The sequence below is a fragment of the Girardinichthys multiradiatus genome, chromosome 20 (genome assembly GCF_021462225.1).
Source record: "Girardinichthys multiradiatus isolate DD_20200921_A chromosome 20, DD_fGirMul_XY1, whole genome shotgun sequence".
NCBI classification, from domain to species: domain Eukaryota; kingdom Metazoa; phylum Chordata; class Actinopteri; order Cyprinodontiformes; family Goodeidae; genus Girardinichthys; species Girardinichthys multiradiatus.
Window position 1 is genome coordinate 29,284,378 of NC_061812.1, and position 23,990 is coordinate 29,308,367.

General features: G+C 40.0%; 1 protein-coding gene across 4 annotated transcripts in view; it reads left to right on the top strand.

Moving 5' to 3' along the window:
• The window catches only part of dip2bb (disco-interacting protein 2 homolog Bb), a 63,839-nt gene that overhangs the window by 35,490 nt on the left and 4,359 nt on the right, over window positions 1–23,990 (top strand). The window contains exons 4-39 of one of the 4 annotated variants that reach the window (XM_047348181.1): window positions 513–638; window positions 744–1,091; window positions 1,597–1,743; window positions 1,919–1,936; window positions 2,346–2,465; window positions 4,080–4,277; window positions 4,483–4,574; window positions 5,554–5,664; window positions 5,752–5,875; window positions 8,187–8,296; window positions 8,443–8,545; window positions 8,638–8,702; window positions 9,740–9,833; window positions 9,922–10,041; window positions 10,387–10,501; window positions 10,933–11,072; window positions 13,397–13,533; window positions 13,629–13,709; window positions 13,815–13,942; window positions 15,087–15,201; window positions 15,287–15,488; window positions 15,803–15,915; window positions 16,175–16,198; window positions 16,597–16,677; window positions 16,815–16,938; window positions 17,064–17,185; window positions 17,656–17,767; window positions 18,139–18,248; window positions 20,259–20,389; window positions 20,484–20,652; window positions 20,734–20,904; window positions 21,205–21,266; window positions 22,350–22,407; window positions 22,519–22,593; window positions 22,684–22,858; window positions 23,614–23,737. In XM_047348181.1, the coding sequence (XP_047204137.1) occupies window positions 513–638; window positions 744–1,091; window positions 1,597–1,743; window positions 1,919–1,936; window positions 2,346–2,465; window positions 4,080–4,277; window positions 4,483–4,574; window positions 5,554–5,664; window positions 5,752–5,875; window positions 8,187–8,296; window positions 8,443–8,545; window positions 8,638–8,702; window positions 9,740–9,833; window positions 9,922–10,041; window positions 10,387–10,501; window positions 10,933–11,072; window positions 13,397–13,533; window positions 13,629–13,709; window positions 13,815–13,942; window positions 15,087–15,201; window positions 15,287–15,488; window positions 15,803–15,915; window positions 16,175–16,198; window positions 16,597–16,677; window positions 16,815–16,938; window positions 17,064–17,185; window positions 17,656–17,767; window positions 18,139–18,248; window positions 20,259–20,389; window positions 20,484–20,652; window positions 20,734–20,904; window positions 21,205–21,266; window positions 22,350–22,407; window positions 22,519–22,593; window positions 22,684–22,858; window positions 23,614–23,737 (4,345 nt within the window). The remainder of the gene's footprint in view (window positions 1–512; window positions 639–743; window positions 1,092–1,596; window positions 1,744–1,918; window positions 1,937–2,345; window positions 2,466–4,079; window positions 4,278–4,482; window positions 4,575–5,553; window positions 5,665–5,751; window positions 5,876–8,186; window positions 8,297–8,442; window positions 8,546–8,637; window positions 8,703–9,739; window positions 9,834–9,921; window positions 10,042–10,386; window positions 10,502–10,932; window positions 11,073–13,396; window positions 13,534–13,628; window positions 13,710–13,814; window positions 13,943–15,086; window positions 15,202–15,286; window positions 15,489–15,802; window positions 15,916–16,174; window positions 16,199–16,596; window positions 16,678–16,814; window positions 16,939–17,063; window positions 17,186–17,655; window positions 17,768–18,138; window positions 18,249–20,258; window positions 20,390–20,483; window positions 20,653–20,733; window positions 20,905–21,204; window positions 21,267–22,349; window positions 22,408–22,518; window positions 22,594–22,683; window positions 22,859–23,613; window positions 23,738–23,990) is intronic. The other 3 variants (XM_047348183.1, XM_047348182.1, XM_047348185.1) reach the window with 3 other exon arrangements.

Here is a 23,990-nt window from a genome sequence, read left to right on the forward strand (position 1 = left end):
TTTTTCAGATTTTAACACAATCTCACTGAAATAAAGCTAAAATATATACCATCAAGAAAAACTGAATCCCTCCTTCCATCCATCCATCCATCCATCCATCCATCCATCCATCCATCCATCCATCCATCCATCCATCCTTCCATCCATTCATCCATCCATCCATCCATCCATCCATCATCATCCATCCATCCATCTATCCATCCATCCAAGGATTAGTCCAATGTTTTAATGTTGTAAGATTATTTAATTAGGTTTAGTTACAAGATTTAATAAGGAAAATAAAATTCTCTGTGTAGATCATAGTGAGTGTTTTTGCTGTCTTGCTGTCTAGAAGCTATACAACAAAAAAGCCATTCAACAAGTTTGTCTGCAAAGCCCGCTGGTGTTGAAAGCAAACCCTGTGTGCCTTTTTAATGGATTTATTTTTGTTTCCTTTGTGTCCTTGTTGTTTTCTGCCTCAGAACCAGACTATATTAGACTGAACAGGTATCTTTTTATCTCTGTCTATGCAGATATCCACACTGAGGCTGTCCAAGCTGCACTGGCTAAAAACAAAGAGGAAAAAATGGCACTTCCTATGCCAACCAAGCGGCGCTCCACTTATGTGCAGTCCCCCATTGAAACCCGCACACCTCCAGGTAAGACCCAAAAAGAGACAGTTTTTATCTTTCTGTCGCTGCAGTTGTAAATCCAGACATCAGGGTATTAAATTGATTAGTAATTCTTTTTTGTCATTCACATAGATTCCTCGTCAGGATCTGAAGATGAGACATCTGCCCGCAGACAGTCTTCAGTGGTCGCTCCCCAGCCTCAAGTCCATCCCTACCTGCAGAGCCCAGACTACTGGATGAACCGCTCCGCCCAGGGCTCCTCCACCTCATCCTCGGCCTCCTCCACGCTGTCACATGGAGAGGCCAAACCTCAGCCTCAGAGCCAACCTCAGCCTCAGCCTCAGTACAAGCCGCAGTACCAGCCCTTGTACCAGCCTCACCATCAACCTCTGCAGCAACCTCAGCAGCTCCCTCACCGCCAGCCTCAGGAGCAGAGTCGCACTGCAGCCGTGACTGACATGCTGGCTCTCAGTCGCATTGGTGAGGCAGAGTTTAATCAAATATTCATGTACACAAAGTGTTGCATTTGTTCTATAAGTTGTTTCTGTAGCCAATATCTGGTATGGACCCTAAACAGTTAGTGTCAAAAGCTGAGAGAAGACTCCTTTACTTCATAATGAACAATACATTTTGTTTATTAATTTGACTCATTCTGTTCAATAAGAGCCCAAAAAGGCATATTTTTTTATTTGGCACAACGTGAAAAACTTTCAAGGTGTATGAATACTTTTGCAAGGCAGTGTAATAATTAAAGCGTATTTATGAAGTAGGTCTCTGAGCTTTGTCAGGTGAAATTTCTGCTGATATTTTATGAAATGTTGAAGAAATAAGAGAATCCCACCTGTGCACAACAAAATGACTCCGATCTGGTACATGCACATCAATATCTTTTACACTATCTAGTGATTAAATGCTCATATTTCCTTGTTTATGCTTTTGGTGAAAACTAAAAACAAAACTTGTTTCCACAATGATTTCTTTTCAGCTCCTTCTGAGAACAGCGCCCCCCCTCCGGATGTGACCGCTGTGGCTCCCCCATCCAGAGGCCCACGGGTGGACCTGCCCTCCAACGCCGTCGCCCGAGGGATGAGCCGCGGCCACAGCCGCTCCAGCATGATGGAGACTGCTGATGGTAACAGCTTTGCCTCACAACGTTCAGTCATTAGCCTATGCATCTTTACGCTAGCAGTTGTCTGTTTATCAGAAAGGTGTTGATTTTCATCTTTTATATTACATACATCAGATTTAATGTTTTCCTGTCTTTTTGATCATTTTCACCCTGTCCTGTTTATTTGCCTGGCTATCAGGGAGAGGTAATATGCAGAGTAAGGAAACTTTTCTTGTATAATATCCACTGCCTCTTTCCTGGTGAACCCCCACTCTTCCTGTCATTTGTACTGGATGATCATAGAAGGGAATACAACAAACACATGTGCACAAAAAGTAAATCCTCATGTGTGGCCCTGAGACTGAAAACCTTTCTCCCAGATCTCTCAGTGTTTTCCCAGTATTGATGACACCCACATAGAACTGCTGCTTTTCATTGCCCCAAATCCAAGATATTAATGAGTAAGAGATCAAATTCACTCTAATAGTGTGAAATGGAATGAAGAACAGCAGATTGTACGGTTTTAAGACCTTTGGACATGTCTGGTTTTTTTAAGGTTGTTAGAGCTTTGAAACGTGACCGTATCGTCCTTGTGTTGTGTGTTTTCACCATTACCCACCTTGCAGGAGTTCCTGTGAACAGCAGAGTTTCCACAAAGATCCAGCAGCTGCTAAACACCCTGAAGAGGCCAAAGAGACCCCCACTCAGTGAGTTCTTCACCGATGACTCTGAGGAGATCGTCCAAGGTATGCTGGCTCATAAAACCTTTTGGCCCTTACCCTTAGGGTTGAGTTACAGGTAAACCACTTTACTGTAAACTTATACACATTATCACTTCCACTGAGGTGTTTTTTTTACCAACAATAAATCCCATTTTTGTAAAGTTATTAAAATACAGCTTTTGTTTTTGTTTAAGAGACTAATTATTTGGATTTATCAACCTTTATAGCAAAATAAGCATAATAATAATGATCACTACCCTTGCCTAATGCTATCGCTTAATTATAAATGTATATGATGTAGAAAAGTAATGGTCCAAGCACTGAACAGTGAGGAACTCCATAATTGAGTAAGGAGTACTTGAAAGTTCATGCAAATCTCTACAGATACAATCTGTAGTCACCAAATTTTAGATCAGGGACATTTAGGTTGAACCTCTGCTATGATATTCAGATCTTTAGTACCCATCAACAACAAACTACAGTGCAGTGGTTCTCAGACTTTTCATGAGAAGTACCACCTCAGTAAATATGAAGAATTCGAAGTACCTCCATCTTGATAGACCTTTAGAAATGGTTGTATACCAAACCTTTACCTTTTTCAGGTTCTTGTGTTATGTCATAGAAAAAATAAATAAAATATTCTCCTCTATCGGCACTAAATAATTTAAGGTTCAAGGATGCGGATGAATTATGTATTTTATTTTTACTCAGAAGCTGAAATTTCCAAGGTTGAAGTTGGAAAAGTTAACAGAAGGTTGACTTTCGTAGTGGTAAAATCAGATGTTTCTCCCTAACCCTGACATTAAATTCCTATAGGGCTGCCTTGCATGTAGCACTTTGTAACAGCTGCAGTAGTAAATACTTGTGTTATGATTAGTGCCCCATATTCAGTTATTATTCATACTCCTAGAATGTCTTCAGATTGGTTAAACTACAACCACAAACTAATTCGTTTTATTGGCTTTTTACCTTTTATTGGGTTACCCTTAAATTAAAGCCGGTTCAACCTAACTGCCTCCAGAAATCAATTAATTAGATAAAGTACATAGAAGTTTGTGGCTTTAACATGAATACATGTTGAAAGGTTCAAGAGGTGTGAGTACTTTTGCAAGGCAGTGCAAACATTTTGCTAACACAGTAACTACAATGGGACCCCCTTTAATGAACATGTAGAAACATTGGTCGAAAGTGAAACATTTAGAATGCTATATTGTTATTACTGTAGCTTGCACTGCTAATAGCAATACATAGCCACAATCGCCTGATCCTGACTGTTGTCCCCTCTTTGTACAGCCCATGTAGTTGATATTCAAGCTTATCTGTAATTTACACTTTTTTTTAACATCTTTTCCTCTAAGCTCCCTCTCTAAAATAGTATAATACCTTTTATTGCTGTTCTGCTCATAAAGTTATTAAATTGTTTTTATTCACTTAATGGATTTAACTTCAGGGTGATGCAGGTATGATGACATCACATTCATACCTTCTCTGAATGAATAGATAAGATGATATGTTGCTGTAGGGGCAGTATTTGCAGGCTGTAATATATGCATTTAGCTTTACTTTGATTCCATACTAAAGAGAACCATCAGGCTCTAAACATAACCTAAAGCCTCCTGTTGTCTTTTTTTGTCATAGTGCCCCAGCCGGACCCCAACACACCCAGGCCAGAGGGCCGTCAGATCATCCCAGTGAAAGGGGAGCCTCTGGGAGTAGTCAGCAACTGGCCCCCAGCCCTGCAGGCGGCGTTAGCTCGTTGGGGGGCCACTCAGGGAAAGAGCCCTGCTCTCACTGCTCTGGACATCACGGGCAAGCCTCTCTATACCCTGACTTATGGTAAGACACAAGATTAAAGTGTTTGACTACGGAATAATTTTTTCGGTCAAATCCCTGGGTTTTTGATCTGCCTGGAAGTCTAAACTGTGAGGTTCTATAATTAGAAAACTGTTGAAAATGTAAAACTGTGATTTCTCTGTAACATAAGACTGTCTTGGCCGTTGTAACATGTTGCCTCCTCCCGACCTCACCTTCTGTGTGTTAGGGAAGCTGTGGAGTCGCAGTGTGAAGCTTGCGTACACCCTCCTGAACAAGCTGGGCACCAAGAACGAGCAAATCCTCAAACCTGGAGACAGAGTGAGGCAGCAGACACACAGACACAGAAAGGGGGTTATTAGGATAGGAATTAGATGGAAAAATTTGCTGCAGACATTGATTTATATCTATTAACCTCCAATATTCACTGTGAAGATTCAGTATAATTTTTACTAACAGGCCACATGCCCAGAGCAGATTGAAATGTAGTGACAAGTAATTGGAAAATGTACTCCTATTTCCTCCTGTTACAGTTTTGAACTTTAACTTTGTCACATCATGTTACAAACACAGACTTTCATGCATTTTATTGGGAATTTGTGTGATAAACCAACACAAAGATGTGCCTAATTGTGAAGGGGAAGGAAAATAATACAAGCTTTAATAAAATGTTGTTTTTGCAAAAAAAAAAATCTAAAAGTCTGGATTCCGTTTGTATTCAGCTCTGATGCCCCAAAGTAAAATGCAGTGCTTACAATTGCCTACAGAAGTCCCCTAATTAGAATTAAATCTGAGAAAAATAACTGAGATTGCAGGTTATAGGATCAACTACAAGTCATGCACTCCACAAATCTGGCCTTTTTGGATGAGTGGCAGGAAGAAAGCCTTAAGGCGTTTTTAGGAGGGTGACTGAATGAACATAAACGCCACAATTTTCAGATCTTTATTCACAAAAGTGATCTAAAACCAGATATCCTTTTTCTTTTGTTTTCTCTGTGGAGCAAAATCTGTTTTAATGACATTAAGGTTTGTGGTTGTAACATTGCACATGTGAGAAAGGGAGAGAATACTTTCGTTAGGTGCTCTAAGGAGCAGCAAGTAAGTTAAGTTCTTGAAGTTGATGTGTTAGAAAAATGAAAAACAGTCACTGACAAATGACTGGTTTTTTTTATTGGACCAAAACTACAAGATGTTTCAGTCAGATAAGCTCTGCTATATAATTAGTCCCAACCCCAGAGTTTGGCACACTAAATAAAAGTTGTGACATAAAGCAATCCTGAGAAAATAACTGTCTCGCTAGGTGGCGCTGGTGTACCCAAACAGCGACCCAGGCATGTTCTGGGTGGCCCTCTACGGCTGTCTCCTGGCTGAAGTCATACCTGTACCCATTGAGGTGCCGCTGTCTCGCAAGGTATGGAACCCATCACATAAACCGGTGCATTTAGAGGTTTTATGTTGTGTTACCTATGATTATTTTCTGTTCACACTGTGTTTTTAGGATGCAGGTATCAGCCAGGTGGGCTTCCTGCTCGGCAGCTGTGGAGTTGGTCTGGCTCTTACAAGTGAGATCTGCTTGAAAGGTCTACCCAAGACCCCCACTGGCGAAATACTGCAATTCAAAGGTAGGCGAGATGTCCGGAGTTTGGAGGGATATGTTTTTTATTTTACATAAATAATTTATTCCTCAAGCACAGACCAGATTGCTTTTTTTTCTCAGTTTTGTTGTACTTTTGACAATAACAATACAGGATAATCTGTTTCTGCATATTCTGCGGTTAGTACTAAATACTTCTTGAAAACAAATAATTTTAACAATAAAAGGACTAATGGGTTAATTTGACCCTCTGAGCATTTTCAACATTTCAGAACTCTCTTAAAACGAACCCCCATGGATTAAACTCAATGACCTAAAATTAGTCTTCTAAACTCCTTTTCAGTTATGGGCTATTATAAAATAAAATAGATATGTTTTGACTATGTACACCTACATTGAAAAAGAAGTTATTTTTACCCAGTGGAAACCTAACATATTACACAGTCAGCTTGAGAGTGAAGGTTTGTGTGTTATTATGGCATCCAAGTTGCAGCACATACAATTTAAGGCAGTCTTGAATAACAAAATAAAATAATGATTACGTTTATTTATTTATTTTTTTTAACTGGTTCGGGCAGGATTATTTTCTTTTTGATAAACAGTTATATATATATACAGGGGTTGGACAATGAAACTGAAACACCTGTCATTTTAGTGTAGGAGGTTTCATGGCTAAATTGGACCAGCCTGGTAGCCAGTCTTCATTGATTGAACATTGCACCAGTAAGAGCAGAGTGTGAAGGTTCAATTAGCAGGGTAAGAGCACAGTTTTGCTCAAAATATTGAAATGCACACAACATTATGGGTGACATACCAGAGTTCAAAAGAGGATAAATTGTTGGTGCACTTCTTGCTGGCGCATCTGTGACCAAGACAGCAAGTCTTTGTGATGTATCAAGAGCCACGGTATCCAGGGTAATGTCAACATACCACCAAGAAGGACGAACCACATCCAACAGGATTAACTGTGGATGCAAGAGGAACCTGTCTGAAAGGGATGTTCGGGTGCTAACCTGGATTGTATCCAAAAAACATAAAACCACGGCTGCCCAAATCACGGCAGAATTAAAAGTGCACCTCAACTCTCCTGTTTCCACCAGAACTGTCCGTCGGGAGCTCCACAGGGTCAATATACACGGCCGGGCTGCTATAGCCAAACCTTTGGTCACTCATGCCAATGACAAACGTCGGTTTCAATGGTGCAAGGAGCGCAAATCTTGGGCTGTGGACAATTTGAAACATGTATTGTTCTCTGATGAGTCCACCTTTACTGTTTTCCCCACATCCGGTAGAGTTACGGTGTGGAGAAGCTCCAAAGAAGCTTACCACCCAGACTGTTGCATGCCCAGAGTGAAGCATGGGGGTGGATCAGTGATGGTTTGGGCTGCCATATCATGGCATTCCCTTGGCCCAATACTTGTGCTAGATGGGCGCGTCACTGCCAAGGACTACCGAACCATTCTTGAGGACAATGTGCATCCAATGGTTCAAACATTGTATCCTGAAGGCGGTGCCGTGTATCAGGATGACAATGCACCAATACACACAGCAGGACTGGTGAAAGATTGGTTTGATGAACATGAAAGTGAAGTTGAACATCTCCCATGGCCTGCACAGTCACCAGATCTAAATATTATTGAGCCACTTTGAGGTGTTTTGGAGGAGCGAGTCGGGAAACGTTTTCCTCCACCAGTATCACGTAGTGACCTGGCCACTATCCTGCAAGAAGAATGGCTTAAAATCCCTCTGACCACTGTGCAGGACTTTTCTCTTTCTCTGCATATATAAAAATGTTTTGTCAGCGACTATAAAACGATCCCCCCACAAGACACAACTGTTCAGTTTTATCTGATTTGACTGGTGTAATTCTGTCTCAGCTAAATCAATTAAAAGGTGACACAGAGGCTTCAGCCGTCACATTATCACTGTTACTATACTATTAAAAACTCTTAATATGAGATTCTAAGCAACAAAAATCATTTTTTCCATTTTGTTTGGATTGTTTCTATGATTTGTTAAGCAGAATTTCTTCATACAGTTAAAATCTAAATTACTAAGCCTAAAACTTGTTTTTATCATTTGCTGATCAGCTCTTATTCTACTTACCATTTGATAAAACAGCTAAACACAAAGTAAATGCCAGATTTCTTATTGTTGAAGTTCCTCTGATGCAGGGGTCAAAATGATGCCTTCTTGCAGTTTTAGGGGTTGTGGGAGTCTTGGCGGTTCTAGCTTTCAACTGCTTGCAAATAAAAGGGACGGCGCCATTTAAGTGAAGTGTCCACATGATTTGAATCTAAATGTTGAAATTATTCTTTCCTTATGATTTTCTCTGCCAGGTTGGCCTCGAATGAAGTGGGTGATAACAGACTCTAAATACCTGACCAAGCCGTCCAAAGACTGGCAGCCACACATCCCCACAGCTAACACTGATCCTGCATATATTGAGGTAACAGAGCCACTGACTGACTTCCTGTCATTACTCTGTTTTTAGCCTGAATGGTGCATCGTATCCTGTTGATGATTCATTTCATCATGTTTAACAACTTGTTTACATTTTTTTTTTACCACGTTATGCTCCCTGTGTGTGTGTAGTATAAGGCCAGTAAAGAGGGCACGGTGGTTGGTGTGGCTGTCTCTAAAGTGGCCATGTTGACCCACTGTCAAGCACTGACCCAGGCCTGCAACTACTGTGAGGGTGAGTGGATTATTGGTGTGCCACAATAAAAAACATCTGGATTAGAACAGCAGACGTTACAACCTTAGCTTGTAATATGTTTCTGTTTTAAGGGGAAACCTTAGTGAATGTCCTGGACTTCAAGAAGGATATGGGCTTATGGCATGGTGTTCTCACTGTGAGTATTTTTTCCTCTGAATAAATCCATTAAATGCAAGTTTAGTGAAGGTATTCCTCCAGTAACATCTGGGGCCCTTTGTAGAAGAATACAAAAACCCTGAAAAGAGTAAAATTAGAAATCTATTCATTTTTTAGCTCTTTAAAAATTTGAAGTCTGGTCCATTTTCAGAAAATTACAGAGACATCAAGTCAACTTTGTCTATAAAGCACAACTAAAACAATCAATGTTGACAAAGTGTTGTACACATAAAGGAAGCACACAGCATTATTAAATGCAGAATTGAAAATAATTCAATACAGTTTAATGCTCCATCTGAGGTTTTATCCTAGAAAGTGACAGATAAATGCAAAAGCACCCCGCCAGAAGAGAGTGAACTAAATTATTGAAAGCAAAAATAATACAGTACAATACAGTGTAATTTATTGGTATGTCTTATCACCAGGTCCCCCTCGCAGAATAGATTTTATCTCAAGGAATCTTCAGGTTAAATAAAAAAAAAAAAAAATAAAGCTCTGTTACTTGGATCATCCAAGAAAGGAACATAGGAGCACCGATCCAGGGATATTTTCTTTTGAAAAAGAAAACAAAAGGTGTACACACAGTTAAAAGCATTAGTAGCCTCATCAATGGCTCCGTCTAGTAAAGAGACACAGCTAAACACAGAAACACCGGGTCAGGAGTATTTTCTATGAACAATGGCAGCAATCAGTGCAAATTATGCAGAAATGGAGAATTGGAAGGAAAATTTGTTACAAGAGGGGAAGAGGTCAGTGTATCATCCAGCAACATTAGCCTATGGCAGCATAACTTTAAAGATAGATCAAGAAAACCAAAGCCACTCTTAACTATAGCCTTTTAAAAAAAAAAAAAAGCATTTGAAGCCTAGACGTAAGATTACATGATCATGTCAAGATGTGTCCTCCATTCGTCAGATCAAGAAAAGGCTGAAAAACAGGATAAAATGTAAAAGAAAAGTAAGAAAGTGAATGACAAAAGACAAATTTACCTTACACTGTTTTTTTTTTTTTTGCCAGGCTGTAATGAACAGGATTCACACCATCAGTGTTCCCTATGCTGTAATGAAAGCATGTCCTCTCTCCTGGGTACAGAGGGTGCACATGAATAAAGGTAAATGACTTCAGTCTTTCAGTGTGAGTCACATTTGTATAAATCCCCGTTTAATGTCATTTGCTGTGTTTCTCATCTTCTTCTGCAGCTCGTGTAGCTTTGGTGAAGTGCCGGGATCTACACTGGGCCATGATGGCTCACCGGGACCAGAGAGATATCAGCCTGGCTTCGCTACGAATGCTCATTGTTGCTGATGGTGCTAACCCCTGTGAGTAGATCCTCAATACTCGCTTTGGTTGAGCTCGGGGTTCCTACCAAGTCTGAATAAGCCTGGAGTTTAATTGATGTATTTTCCTGGTCTGCATAAAAAGAAAAAAAGAAGTTTGGAAAATATTTGTTTCCAGACTTTCTGTCTCACTTTCTGAAAGCTCCATCCATCCATCCATATATTGTGTTTATACTTTAAAGTTGACCGAAAATTGACTATAAACCTTTGTCTGGAAAATATGGCATTTTAAAATTAAAATTGTGTGGGAATCTTGTAAACTGCTTTGTTGTAAACCAAAACGGATTAGATGTAACATGACTGAATTGCCTATCTGCTCTTTTCCAGGGTCTGTCTCTTCCTGTGATGCCTTCCTGAATCTGTTTCAGTCTTATGGACTAAAGCCTGAGGTTATCTGCCCCTGTGCCGCCTCTCCCGAGGCCATGACAGTAGCTATACGCCGGTATCTCACTAATGAACCTAAGATCCATTGCTCTCTCATATTTTTTATCCAAACATACTAAACCTACACATGACACTACAGTTAAGGACATTAAATGCTTTAGTTTTGTTCCCTGTCTTTCCCATGTAAGATGCAGCTAACCAATCAGAGCAGCTTGGGCTGATAGTAGCTCTTAAATTAAGGGTCAAGGTTATGAATACTGTATTTTGTGCCATTAGAGCCCTAAAACAACACCATGAATTTGTACAGAGACCACAACAACAACATGGACTGAAAGAGACCAACACCTGAATCAGTTTTTCTGGAACTGCTTTATAGATGAAGATGTCGTTTGTTGCACACTTGTATGTTGGCTGATGGATAACAATGCTAACTAGAGAGATGGGATGGATGTAATTAGAAATATTTAATTGTACTCTCACTTTCTTTAGGCCGGGGGTCCCAGGTGCACCCCTCCCGGCTCGTGCCATCCTTTCCATGGGCGGCCTGAGCTATGGGGTCATCCGGGTCAACACTGAGGACAAGAACTCCGCTCTGACCGTACAAGATGTGGGACACGTCATGCCTGGAGGTGAGGAAGCATACTTGTGTTATGTGACTAGCAGGAAAAATAAATGTCACGTTGATGCAGATTTTGGTGTAAGCTGCAAAAAAGCCCCATCAGGTAATATATGGTAAAAGGAATAATATCGTCAAAATTGATTGGAAAATAAACACAGAAAAGTAACATCAGACCCTAATCTGTCAGACAGTGCCTTCTGCAAAGCCATCGCATGAACATGTTACCTAGTAAGAAGAATGGTCACAGTCATTTTTCACTAATCGCAATGGGAAGTGGAAACAAAAATACTGTTGATAGATAATAGCAATGCATGCTCAGCATTTCAGTGTATTAGCAAATTTCACTTATAGTTTTTAACTCCAAAACAAACCCTTTATTAAGCATTATATGAGCTAGTTTTTGAGCTCAGCAGTCCAGTGTGTCAGTGCATGGTGCTAGAGTTTGTTTAGGGAGAGAGTTCAAGTGCATATTTTCTTGGAACTTCTATTTTTCTGGATGATATTAAGGTACAGCAGCTATAGTAAGCAGGTTCTTATTTACTCCAGGCCTTAGGTAAGTGCAAACTGTCCCAACAGTTTTTATTCGCATGCAACTGTTGAACTGCTGATAATCATGGGTTCTGCTGCTTTTGAAAATAGCTCCTTGGACACCCTATAGTCTGTCTTGTTAGTACAGTCAAACAAACCCAATGTTTGACTGCAGAGGAGCTACCAGCTACGGTGACTAATGATCATTAGCAAGCAGCCACGAGGTTTGGCAAGGATAAAATAACTTCATGTTAATAGTCTATTCTAGTGTATAGACAGTGGGTATGGAAAGTATTCAGACCTCTTTCAATTTTTCCCTCTTTGTTTTATTGCAGCCATTTGCTAAAATCAAAAAAGGTTATATTATTTCTCATTAATGTATACTCAGCATCCCATCTTGACAGAAAAAAAAGTAATGTAGAAATTTTTGCAGATTTATTAACAAAGAAAAACTGAAATATCACATGGTCATACATATTCAGACCCTTTGCTTTGACACTCATATTTAACTCTCATGCTGTTCATTTCTTCTGATCCTCCTTGAGATGGTTCTACTCCTTTATTGGAGTCCAGCTGTGTTTAATTAAACTGATTGGACCTGATTAGGAAAGGCAGACACCTGTCTATATAAGACTTCACAGTGCATGTCAGAGCAAATGAGAACCATGAGGTCGAAGGAACTACCCAAGGAGCACAGAGACAGAATTGTGGCAAGGCACAGATCTGACCAAGGTTACAAAAGAATTTCTGCAGCACTCAAGGTTGGTAAGAGCACAGTGACGGAAGCCTCTCCTCAGTGCAAGACATATGAAAGCCCACATAGACTTTGCAAAAACACACATGAAAGACTCCCAGAATATGAGAAATAAGATTCTCTGGTATGATGAGATGTAGATTGAACTTTTTGGCGTTAATTCTAAGCGGTATGTGTGGAGAAAACCAGGCACTGCTCATCACCTGCCCAATACAATCCCAACAGTGAAACATGGTGGTGGCAGCATCATGCTATGGGGGTGTTTTTCAGCTGCAGGGACCAGACTTCTGGTTGCAATTGAAACAAAGATGAATGCGGCCAAGTACAGAGATTTCCTGGAAGGAAACTTCTTCCAGAGTGCTCAGGACCTCAGATTGGGCCGAAGGCTCACCTTCCAATAAGACAATGACCCTAAGCACACAGCTAAAATAACAAAGGACTGGCTTCGGAACAACTCTGTGACCATTCTTGACTGACCCAGCCAGAGCTGGAAATGGCTGTCCACCAACGTTCACCATCCAACCTGACGGAACTGGAGAAGATCTGAAGGAAGAATGGCAGAGAATCCCCAAATCTAGGTGTGAAAAACTTGTTGCATCATTCCCAAGAAGACTCATGGCTGTACTAGCTCAAAAGCGTGCTTCTTCTCAATACTGAGCAAAGGGTCTGAATACTTATGACCAAGTGATATTTCAGTATTCTTTTTTAATAAATTTGCAAATATTTCTACATTCCTGTGTTTTTCTGTCAAGATGGGATGCTGAGTGTACGTTAATGAGAAATAATATGAACTTTTTTGATTTTGGCAAATGGCTGCAATGAAACAAAGAGTGAAAAATTTGAAGGGGTCTGAATACTTTATGTGCCCACTGTATATATATTTAATTATATTTCAAACTCCCTATTATCACTTAATCTCTGTAAATCCTTTTTTCCCTTATTATTTCAACTAATATCTCAGACAGAAAGGCATCAGCATAAAAGCCAGGATGTTCAGTGTCATTGTTTCAGGCATTCCAATTATAGCATAGTTTCTTCTTTTATACTTTCAGCTCTGATGTGTATAGTTAGGCCAGATGGACCTCCTCAGTTGTGTAAAACCGATGAGATAGGAGAGATAATAATCAACTCCCGTGCTGGAGGCATGATGTACTACGGCCTACCTGGACTCACCAAAAACACTTTTGAGGTAGGCAAGGGGGGAAGGATCCATGTATGCTGACAGGAAAACCGTTTTGTTTTCAGTAATTTGCCCATGCTTTAACTCTCTGTTACTTCGCTCAGGTGATACCCGTTAATGCTAATGGAGTTCCTATTGGAGAGATTCCATTTGTGCGGTCAGGACTCCTGGGGTTTGTTGGCCCAGTAAGCACGACTCTTTATGTTAGAGCGCATCTCTGGTTGTGTGAAACCTTTCTCATCTCACATGCAGGATAATTGCTCAGCTTTGTATTTCCCTTCTCTGCACAGGGCAGTCTGATCTTTGTGGTGGGGAAGATAGAAGGCTTGCTAATGGTGAGCGGGCGGAGGCACAACGCTGACGACCTGGTGGCCACCGCTCTCGCTGTGGAGCCAGTTAAGACTGTGTACCGTGGGAGGTTGGCATGCATTTTTCACCATGGGTGAAAGTTGATTTCACTCTTTGCGTGTTTATCACTACTGACATCTAGTGGTTAAAAGCAAACATGCATGTCCTAATATCCTTAAAAAATCCAGTGCAATTTGGAAACCAGGACCCTTCAGAAGTAATTTATTACTAAATAGAGTCCACTTGTGTGTAATTTGATCTCGGCATAAATCCAGCTGTTCTCTGAAGGCCTCAGAGGTTTGTTAGAGAACATTAGTGACCAAACGACATCATGAAGACCAAATAACACAACTGACAGGCCAGGGGGAAGTAGTGGAGACATTTAAAGGAGAGCATTTATTAGAGAATTGGCCAAGGGAAGAAGCTGCAAAGATCCACAGCTCAGGTGGGAGAATCTCTCAACAGAATAACTATCAGCTTTGCACACCACAGATCTGGTCTTTTTGAAAGAGGAACAAAAAGAAAGCAACTGTTGAAAGAAATCCATATGGAGTTTTGTTTAAAGTTTGCCACAAGAAACGTAGCTCCCTCAGCAAGCATGTGGAAAAAGGTGCTCCGGACCAATGAGACTAAAATAAATCTATTGGTGATTGGAAAATATAATATAGCACATCACACTAAACACATGGCGGTGGACACTGTGCACAGTGGGGATTTTGTTCTTTAGCAGGTACAGGGAAGCTGGTCAGAGCTGATGGAAAGATTGATAGATTTGTGGCAAGATTTAAAAATGGATGTTTGCAGATGCTCTCCATCCAGTTTGACTGAGCTTGAGCTATTTTGCACAGAAGAATGGAGAAAAATGTCAGCCTGAGGATATGCAAAGCTGGTACAGACAAATTCAAAAGACTTTGGTGGTTCTACTAAGTATCGACTCAAGGGACCTGAATACAAACGTACCACACTTCTCACATATTTAGTTAAAACCATGTATCGTCTTCCAAACACTTCACAATTATGCGCTACCTTGTGTTGGTCTGTTACATAAAATCCCGTTGAAAAAAATTATAGTGGAAAACGGGGAATAAAGGGGTTCATGGGGTATGACTACTTTTGACGGGAGCTGTAAGCCTTGTTTTTTCACCATGTTGTCAAATTGTCTCCAAACCCCCTGAGAAGTCTTCAAAACATTCCTGTTTATGTTTGGGCATCAGGATCACTGTGTTTTCAGTCACAGTCTTTTATGACGAGAGGGTAGTAATTGTTGCAGAGCAAAGGCCAGACGCCAGTGAGGAGGACAGCTTCCAGTGGATGAGCAGAGTGCTTCAGGTAAATCGAAAACTTCTCCATTCATTTCTTCAGACAACCAACATTGCCCGACAAATTTCACGTAGTTGTCTGGCTTCCTCTCCAGGCTATCGACAGCATTCACCAGGTTGGCCTCTACTGTCTGGCTCTGGTCCCGGCCAACACCTTGCCCAAAACGCCCCTTGGTGGTATCCACATCTCGGACACCAAGCAGTTCTTTTTGGATGGGAACTTGCACCCCTGCAACATCTTGATGTGTCCCCATACGTGTGTCACTAATCTGCCAAAGCCCCGCCAGAAGCAGCCAGGTGAGTCTGACATTAGAAGTACTCGCTCATGATTGGTGTTTTTACACATACATACAGTTAGACAAATGGAATATCTATAGATAGCTAAAGTGTTATACCTGTATCTGGAAATATAAAATAAAATGTACATACATGAAATTAAAGTATGCAAAGATTAAGGAGAGTTCAAGTAACAATGTTAACGTTAGAACTGCGGTATTTCTATAATCACAATTAGCTGGGACTAAATTGCCAGTAAATCTCCTCATATGTCAGCTCTGTGTTGTTTTTTCATCTCTTTCCTCCGTCTCTAACACTGTTTTCCTCTTTTGTAGTCGGTGTAGGTCCTGCATCCGTCATGGTGGGCAACCTGGTAGCAGGGAAGCGGATCGCCCAGGCTGTAGGGAGGGACCTTGGCATGATCGAAGACCAGGATCTTGTCCGAAAGGTACTTTAACCCACATGTCCAACCAAACGGCAGCTCCTGATCCAATAAATTACTAACAGCATCTACCACTACAAAAGCTGCAGGAATGATGTGCACACAGATACAGTTGATGCTCAGTAGTGGTATTAGAGTTATAAAAAATGACGCTTGAATGCTTTCCACTGCCACAGTAGCGATGGCCAAAGCTCTGGCTGAAGTTAGTTTTACAGAACATTCTGGATTCTTCTTTCTTTCTGCTCTCGTGTCTCTCTGGATGTAGCTCTGTATGTGGCCCACAGTGATGGTAAGAACTACAGTCCTCTCTGGCATGTTCCCCACACCTGTGTTTATTCTGGTCATGTGCTAACCTGTGCTGTATTGTGGCTTTATTTGATGGGCAAACACAAGCAGGAACCGGCATGCTTGTTTCAATTTTACAGGATATGCATCGTCTGATGTTCACTACCTCTCACACCCGAAGTTATTGTTCATTACCCTAAGAGCTTTGTTGACTCAGAGTTAGAGTTTTACATTGTTTGTACATAAGCAAGTTATGCTGGACTGCTGTCCACTGAGCTGTGCAGCCTCTGATCACCACTTTGTTTTTCTTTCATGTGCACAAAAACTTCGAGTTAGCCCTCTGTGGTTGTTTGTTCTTCTTTAGATGCGTGGTTTCTGATTAGCTTTCTCATCAAATTGCAGCACCAGTATTTGACTGAAGCTCTTCAATGGAGGGCCCAGACAGACCCAGACCACGCCCTCTATGTTCTCCTTAACGCAAAGGTACTAAGTTACTGATTGGTAGAGCAGCTCATGACTTCACTCAGCTCTAAGTATTATACTTGTATGTGATTTTTCTAATGCTGATTTCTGCATTACTATACAATATGTGCTTTTGTCTCCACTTTTTTTTCTGTTAGGGTGTAACAGTTGGGACGGCGACCTGCGTCCAGCTCCACAAAAGAGCAGAGAAGATAGCAGCTGCCCTTTATGAGAAAAGCAGCATTAACACAGGGGAGAATGTTGTGCTGCTCTATCCTCCTGGCAAGTTCTACCCTTGGCTCTGTTTCTAAATATTAGTCCCAAAGCAATTACTTCCTATGCATGAGACCTAAATGACTGTATTTTGTTTGTATAACTACACACTTGTCCTTCATTTTTTTCCCCAGGGATCGATTTGATCGCGGCCTTCTATGGTTGTCTCTACGCTGGTTGTGTTCCGGTCAACGTCAGGCCTCCGCACCCTCAGAACCTGGCAGCGACTCTGCCTACTGTTCGGATGATTATTGATGTATGCCTGTTTGTGTCTGTTTAAAATGTTTTTATTACATTTGTAAATAGAAACACACCAACTAAACAAACTATAATGTTTTAAGTAAAATGAGTATATGTTAAAAATGTTAAATAACAATCTGAAAGAATGTGGCGGGTGTTCAGCCCCCCGTGAGTCACCGTAGCACGTCATTTTTGTCATGTCTCTAATTGTTTTGCTGGTAGAGACCAACACAAAATTGTATCCAATGTTATTTTTTATAATGTAACTCATCTTCAGTCAGACTAGACTGTCTGTAATTTTTGGTCTGGACTTTGACTAGGCCATTCACTAAATCAATGACAAAAACAACAACATTACCTGATTAATTCAACATTAAAGAGTGTGATTATGTTACATGAATGGGTGTGTGGGTGTTTATGCTTCTCATTTACATTTTGCAGCAGCTTCTGCTTTGCTCATAATTCATACCTGTGTTTTGATGCCAGGTCAGTAAAGCTGCGTGCATCCTCACAACGCAGAACCTCATGAGAACTCTGCGATCCAAAGAGGCTGCAGCCTCAGTCAACATAAAAACCTGGCCAACCATCATTGATACAGGTAATAAACCTACAGATGCCCAACTTCAGTGTGAATCCTAACCATTAGTGCAAGAGAATCTAATTTTATACTTTTAGTATGCTTTGCTACACAGGAAAGTATTGTTTAGAGGGTGGATTTTTGGTTGAAAAATAATTAGGTGAATTGTCAGAATTGAATCTTTTGGGGGAAAAAAAACACGTGAAAGCTTTGTTTTTCTTTTATTCTCTAACTTTTTGTTGTTGTTTTTTAATAATTACTCTGTATGCTTCTTATTGGTACCTAGATACGTTATAAGAGATACATACCCAAAAAATGTAATTTAACTTAACAAAGATTATTTTCTAACTGCTGTGTGGACTTCTACATTTATTTTTTGTTCTTGTTTGCAGATGATCTTCCTCGCCGCCGGCCCCCGCAGATCTATAAGCCTCCCACAGCAGAGATGATAGCTTATCTGGACTTCAGCGTCTCCACCACGGGTATGCTTACTGGAGTCAAGGTGAGAGATTCTACTTTTCACTTGTCTCTAACCAATACAGCCTCCTAAAAGGCGCCGAATATTAAAGTTGTGGATGTGAGGAGAAAATGAAATGATAAAATAAAGTGAATAAAACATAAAAATGTTATGATGTTAAAGCAGTGCTGTTGGTGTTGATGCCATGTGTCATATCTTACATATAACTGGCAGGGTTCCTACACAGTCCAGTAAAGTCTGGATAGATATGACTAAAGTAAAGATTATCTTCTTCCATTTTCTAGAACATTACAGATAATCAAACTGTTGTCAATTCAATTCAATTCAATTCAAAAATACTTTATTAATCCCAAAGGGAAATTAAATGTTGTTATAGCTCATATTATGAAGGTTTCCTCAAAGAGTCGTTGTAGATGCTGATGGCTGTGGGCAGGAAGGATCTCCTGTAGCGCTCCGTCTTACAGCAGATCTGAAGAAGCCTCTGACTGAAGACACTGTTGTTGTAGGACAGTCTCATGAAGAGGATGCTCAGGGTTCTCCATAATGTTCTTCATTTTATGAAGAATCCGTCTTTCCACAATGATCTCCAGAGGTTCCTCTGGAACCTCTGGAGATCATTGTGGAAAGAATTCATGGCAAAAAAACATTTTTAAAAGTTATTATTACTAGATAATGAACTGTACTCACACTAAATAGGTTCACGTTCATGTTATCTGGACATATTGATAAAATAAAACTTATAATGAAACAGAATTTAGGTCTAGCGACTCAACCCAATTTCACGTTATCTCGAGATAGTGATGTAATAAACCCATCATCAAGAAACAAATCAGATCTTCTCTGGGGGTTTTAAAATAAACCCGCAAAAATCAGACTTGTAATTTAATTATCTTGAGATAATGAGACAATGAAGGTGTCATGGCAACACAATTTAACTAACAATTTTCACTTCAAAACAAGCTTGAGATGTAATCTCCACATAGCAGAGCAATAAAAGTGTTCATGCAGTTCATAATGTCATTATCTTGAGATAATGATATATTAAAAGCATTATGACAATGAAACCAGATTGAGACCTCGTTATCTCTACAAAATTAGATAATCAAAAATTTTTTGCAACAATAAAACAACCCGAGATCGTCTCATCTCGACATAACAAAATAATTAAACTGTAATCATGACAATAAACAAGTTTGAGATCTTTTCTTGACATAACAATGTAAAGAAAGTGTTAACAAAAACAAGCTTGAAATTTTATTATCTTAGATATTAAGGCTATGAAACTCTACTTACAACTAATCTGGCCCTGACAAATTTAGATTTTATATTATTTTCTTATTGGAAATGGGGCAGGTGTCTCTTAAAGGGTTATAAAACAATATAAAATAGGTATCAACTTTGAAAAAAAACTTAATTGATGTGGTTTTCATTTACATTTTAATAAAATGTCATACATTCTTTCTACCCTTCTCAATAATCAATAAAAAAAAATCTTTCTTGGGGTTACAGCAAAACCCTTTTAAAAGCTTGATCAGCACTGGTCAAAGCTTTCCACTGGTATTTTGAAGAACTAACTTTGAGATCGCATCTTTACAAATATGAAATAAACAGTTTTCCCCTCAAAGCAAGCGTGAGATGTTTTATCTCACTAAAATGAGAAATAAAAGTCAAAGTGAGGTCAAGATCTTGTTGTTTCAAGATAATAGTACACACTATTCGAATCTAAACGTTTTTATGGTATGCATGGCAATGCCAGACTCCATCAGCTACTGAATGAAGTGGCTCAGGTGATAATCAGATGGGATATTTTACTAGATTGGACCTGCTCAGCTTTACAAAATCTACAGTCTGCACTTTAACGACCATTTAAGGAACACAACAAAATACTTTTTGTAGGAGATTTACAGGTGGCAAAAATCTGTGCATTGTTGTAGATTTGCTGTTAGAGAGACATATTTAAAAAAAAACTGAAGATATTAATAATATAACTAATAATAATAATAGTGAACCTTTTTTCCTGTGTATTTATTACAGATCTCTCATGCAGCAGTCAGTGCCCTTTGTCGCTCCATAAAGCTTCAGTGCGAGCTTTACTCATCTCGCCAAATAGCCATCTGTCTGGATCCTTACTGTGGTCTGGGCTTTGTCTTGTGGTGTCTTGCGAGGTACAGTAACCACTGCTTTCCTTACATTTTAGAGAACATGTGTCTGCACTGTTTTTCATTAGACCTTCATACTCCTTTTTGCTTTTACCTGCAGTGTATATTCTGGTCACCAGTCCATCTTAATTCCTCCTTTTGAGCTTGAGAGCTGCTTGTCTCTGTGGCTGAGCACGCTCAGTCAGTACCGCATTAGAGACACCTTCTGCTCCTACTCTGTTATGGAGCTGTGCACTAAAGGACTGGGCACTCAGACGGAGTTACTGAAGGTGAGGGATCTTCACACATAGAATCTGGAGTTGTGGCAAACAGAGCCTTGACTATGATTGTTGTGTCTGGGTGTGTTTTAGGCCCGGGGGGTGAACCTGTCATGTGTGCGGAGCTGTGTAGTGATAGCAGAGGAACGTCCTCGTCTTACCCTCTCGCAGTCCTTCTCCAAGCTGTTTAAGGATTTGGGACTGTCGGCCAGGGCTGTCAGCACTGCTTTTGGCTCCAGAGTTAACCTTGCAGTCTGCCTGCAGGTAAACCAAACATCAGCATTGGTCTCACAGACACTTCAAATCACAGCTGAAATTCATACGTAGTGTGGATAATTCTGGAGGTCTGGATAATTCTGGAAACAGAAAGCAGAGTGTGTAACGATATTTGTATTTCCAGACCTTTTTTCTTGTTCCATTGTCTAGATTTTGCATCCATCCATCCCTTTATGTGTACTGTTTTGCAGACTTGTATATTTGCAGTAAAATAATTAAATATGGAATTTCAACATGTGACAATGTTGAAAAAATGTGAACCTGTCAGACCTTGTTTGCATGTCACAGGGAACCACTGGTCCTGATCCCTGTACGGTGTATGTGGACATGAAGTCTCTGCGGCATGACAGGTAGGAGCTCTAAAACTAACTAAAATTAGTGGTTTAGATAAACCTCTTCAAGCTTTTAGGCATCAAAAATAACTTTTAGCAGCACAAAATAAGTACCAAATATTTTAAACAGTGAAGTGTACATCTTCTATTGGGATATACGAGATTTTCTTCTGTATTGTTTGGTGCAAATTATTAAAGATCAGTTTTATTCATAGATAGGATTTTTCTGTCCAAACAGAGCTAGACCCAATCCAGAAGGGAGGGCGTGAGGAACGAAGGAGTATTTAAATCTGTTGGGTCTACACCTGGAATGGATCAGTCTGTCACTGAATTAGCTCCTCTGTTTGCTGATGAAATAGTTGCTGTGATGTAGCGTTCACATTCTCTAAACCTAGTTAATTGTGTCACTCTAGCAGGGTTTTACAGGCTTATAAAGTGGTGCCAAAAGTGAGCTCAATGCAATGACTGAAAAGCCTCTGAGTTTTAAATGAAATGTACAAAAAATTGCTTTAAAAAAAAAAAATCTAAACAATTTTACGTTTTTATTATTAACCATAACAGCTCAGGGCAGGAGCCTATTATAAAAGATTATTTATAATATTAGAATAGTTGCTCCATTATTTCACAGTTCATATTCTGCAGTGTCCTATGAATTAATTTAACCCGCCGCCCTGGCTCGTCAGATATAGATCCTAAGATCTTCACTACAGGGTGGGACGTCCTCTACAGACTCTTCTGCCACAGATCGTTGAATACAGGCAGATTTGACCTGCAGCGACACCCACTGTTTAAAACAGAAACTGCAGTAAATGGCTTGCACCTCAAGCAAGGGTCTAAAAGTCAAAGAGACGTTCAGCACATCTGAATTCTCTCGAGACATCTGGCGCATGAAGACTTTACCTTTCAGTTTAGCCAATCAGTGTTCGTCCCACTTACTGATACTGTAGTAGACTTAACCTGCATTATATTTTTGTGGATTAGACAAATAAGGTGTAATATGTTGGAGTTTTAGTTTTGGCTCAGCCTTGTGTAAATATTCCAAAAACTATTAATTTGATATGACTGCATGTGTCTAACTGGACATGCTGTTGGCTTTTTCAGAGTGAGGCTGGTGGAGAGAGGAGCACCTCAGAGTCTTCCTCTGATGGAGTCTGGCAAGGTGGGATACATAAAGTGTACTCCAGTGTTATAGACTAGTTTGCTAAATGCTCAGACATAAACATGTTGACGCTGCATTTTTTTTTTTTTTTTTTGGGGGGTCATTTTGCAGATACTACCTGGTGTCAGGGTGATCATTGTGAATCCAGAGACAAAAGGCCCGCTTGGTGATTCTCACCTGGGGGAGGTACTGTAGCTGACGCTCCTCTTTAAAAGTCAGTATCAAAACAAACCCCTCCAGGGTGGAACAAACACCATTTTTGTATCTCTGTCTCAGATTTGGGTGAACAGCCCCCACAATGCCAGCGGTTATTACACAATCTACGGAGAGGAGAGTCTTCAGGCCAACCACTTTAACACCAAACTCAGCTTTGGAGACCCACACACTTTATGGGCCCGGACTGGATACTTGGGTTTTGTAAAGAGGACAGAGCTTTTGGATGCAAGTGGAGGTAAAGAGGTTGATCAAACTAATTAGAAAAACGTTAGACTGGAATTAGACGCCTGGAGTTTAATACGTTTTTGCTGAGATATTTACAGATAGTTAAATAAAAACAGGTGAAACACGTCATTAGATGATTATTTATTTATTTGTTAAAAAAAAAATGAATAAAATTAGGTGCCATTCATCTTCCCATCAGCTTGGACCAGCTCCTCTGTCGGTGTTAAAGAAAAGCTCATAACTGCAAATAGGACATCTGATGCTATGATTTAATAGTGGCTTTCTTCTTGCCACTCTCCCATGAAGGCCAAATTTGTGGAGTGCATGGCTAATACTTGTGTTTGTTTCCTAAAATTCATTCCCAAACCTGTGAGGGTTTGACAGAACATCTGTATTTACGATTAGATTAAATTACACCAGCTTGGACTCTATTTACTGATTAGGTGACTTCTGAAAGTGATTTTATTTTCATGTATCAGGGCAATAGAAGCCAAATAAAAATGTACTCCAACCTTTTAAAATGTTTTTTGTTAAAGATTTGAAACCCATGTATCCTTTTCCTTCCACTTCACTATTGTGTGCTGATGTGTATTGGTCTATAACATGAAATCCCAAATTGAAATCTAGAGTTTAAAAATGACATAGTGTTGAAGGGATATGAAGGCTTTTTTTAAGGCACTATGATAATAATCACAATAATGACACAGAGGGAAGCCCAGGTCCACATTTTTTCAGTGTCTCTGCAAGCATTTCTTTGTGTTTCAGATCGGCACGATGCCCTATTTGTGGTGGGCTCGCTGGATGAGACTCTAGAGCTACGAGGGTTACGTTACCACCCTAGTGACATCGAAACTTCTGTGTCACGAGCTCACCGTAGTATTGCTGAGAGGTGAGGGTGCCACCAATGCTTTTTTTAATCCTTGAAAGCTCCCGATTTGTGTTTCCAATTACACATGGGCAGTTCAATAAAGCTCTGAAGCTTCAGCAGTGTTAGCTGGCAAATAAAGCATATATTAATTAATTACACTTTGTTGGACTGGTTAGATACACAAGAACAAAAAGTCTTACTGTTATAAGGATCTACCTTAGAAAGATTACAGGTAAACACTTTCAGATCTTCCATCCAGCCGGAGAGACAGATA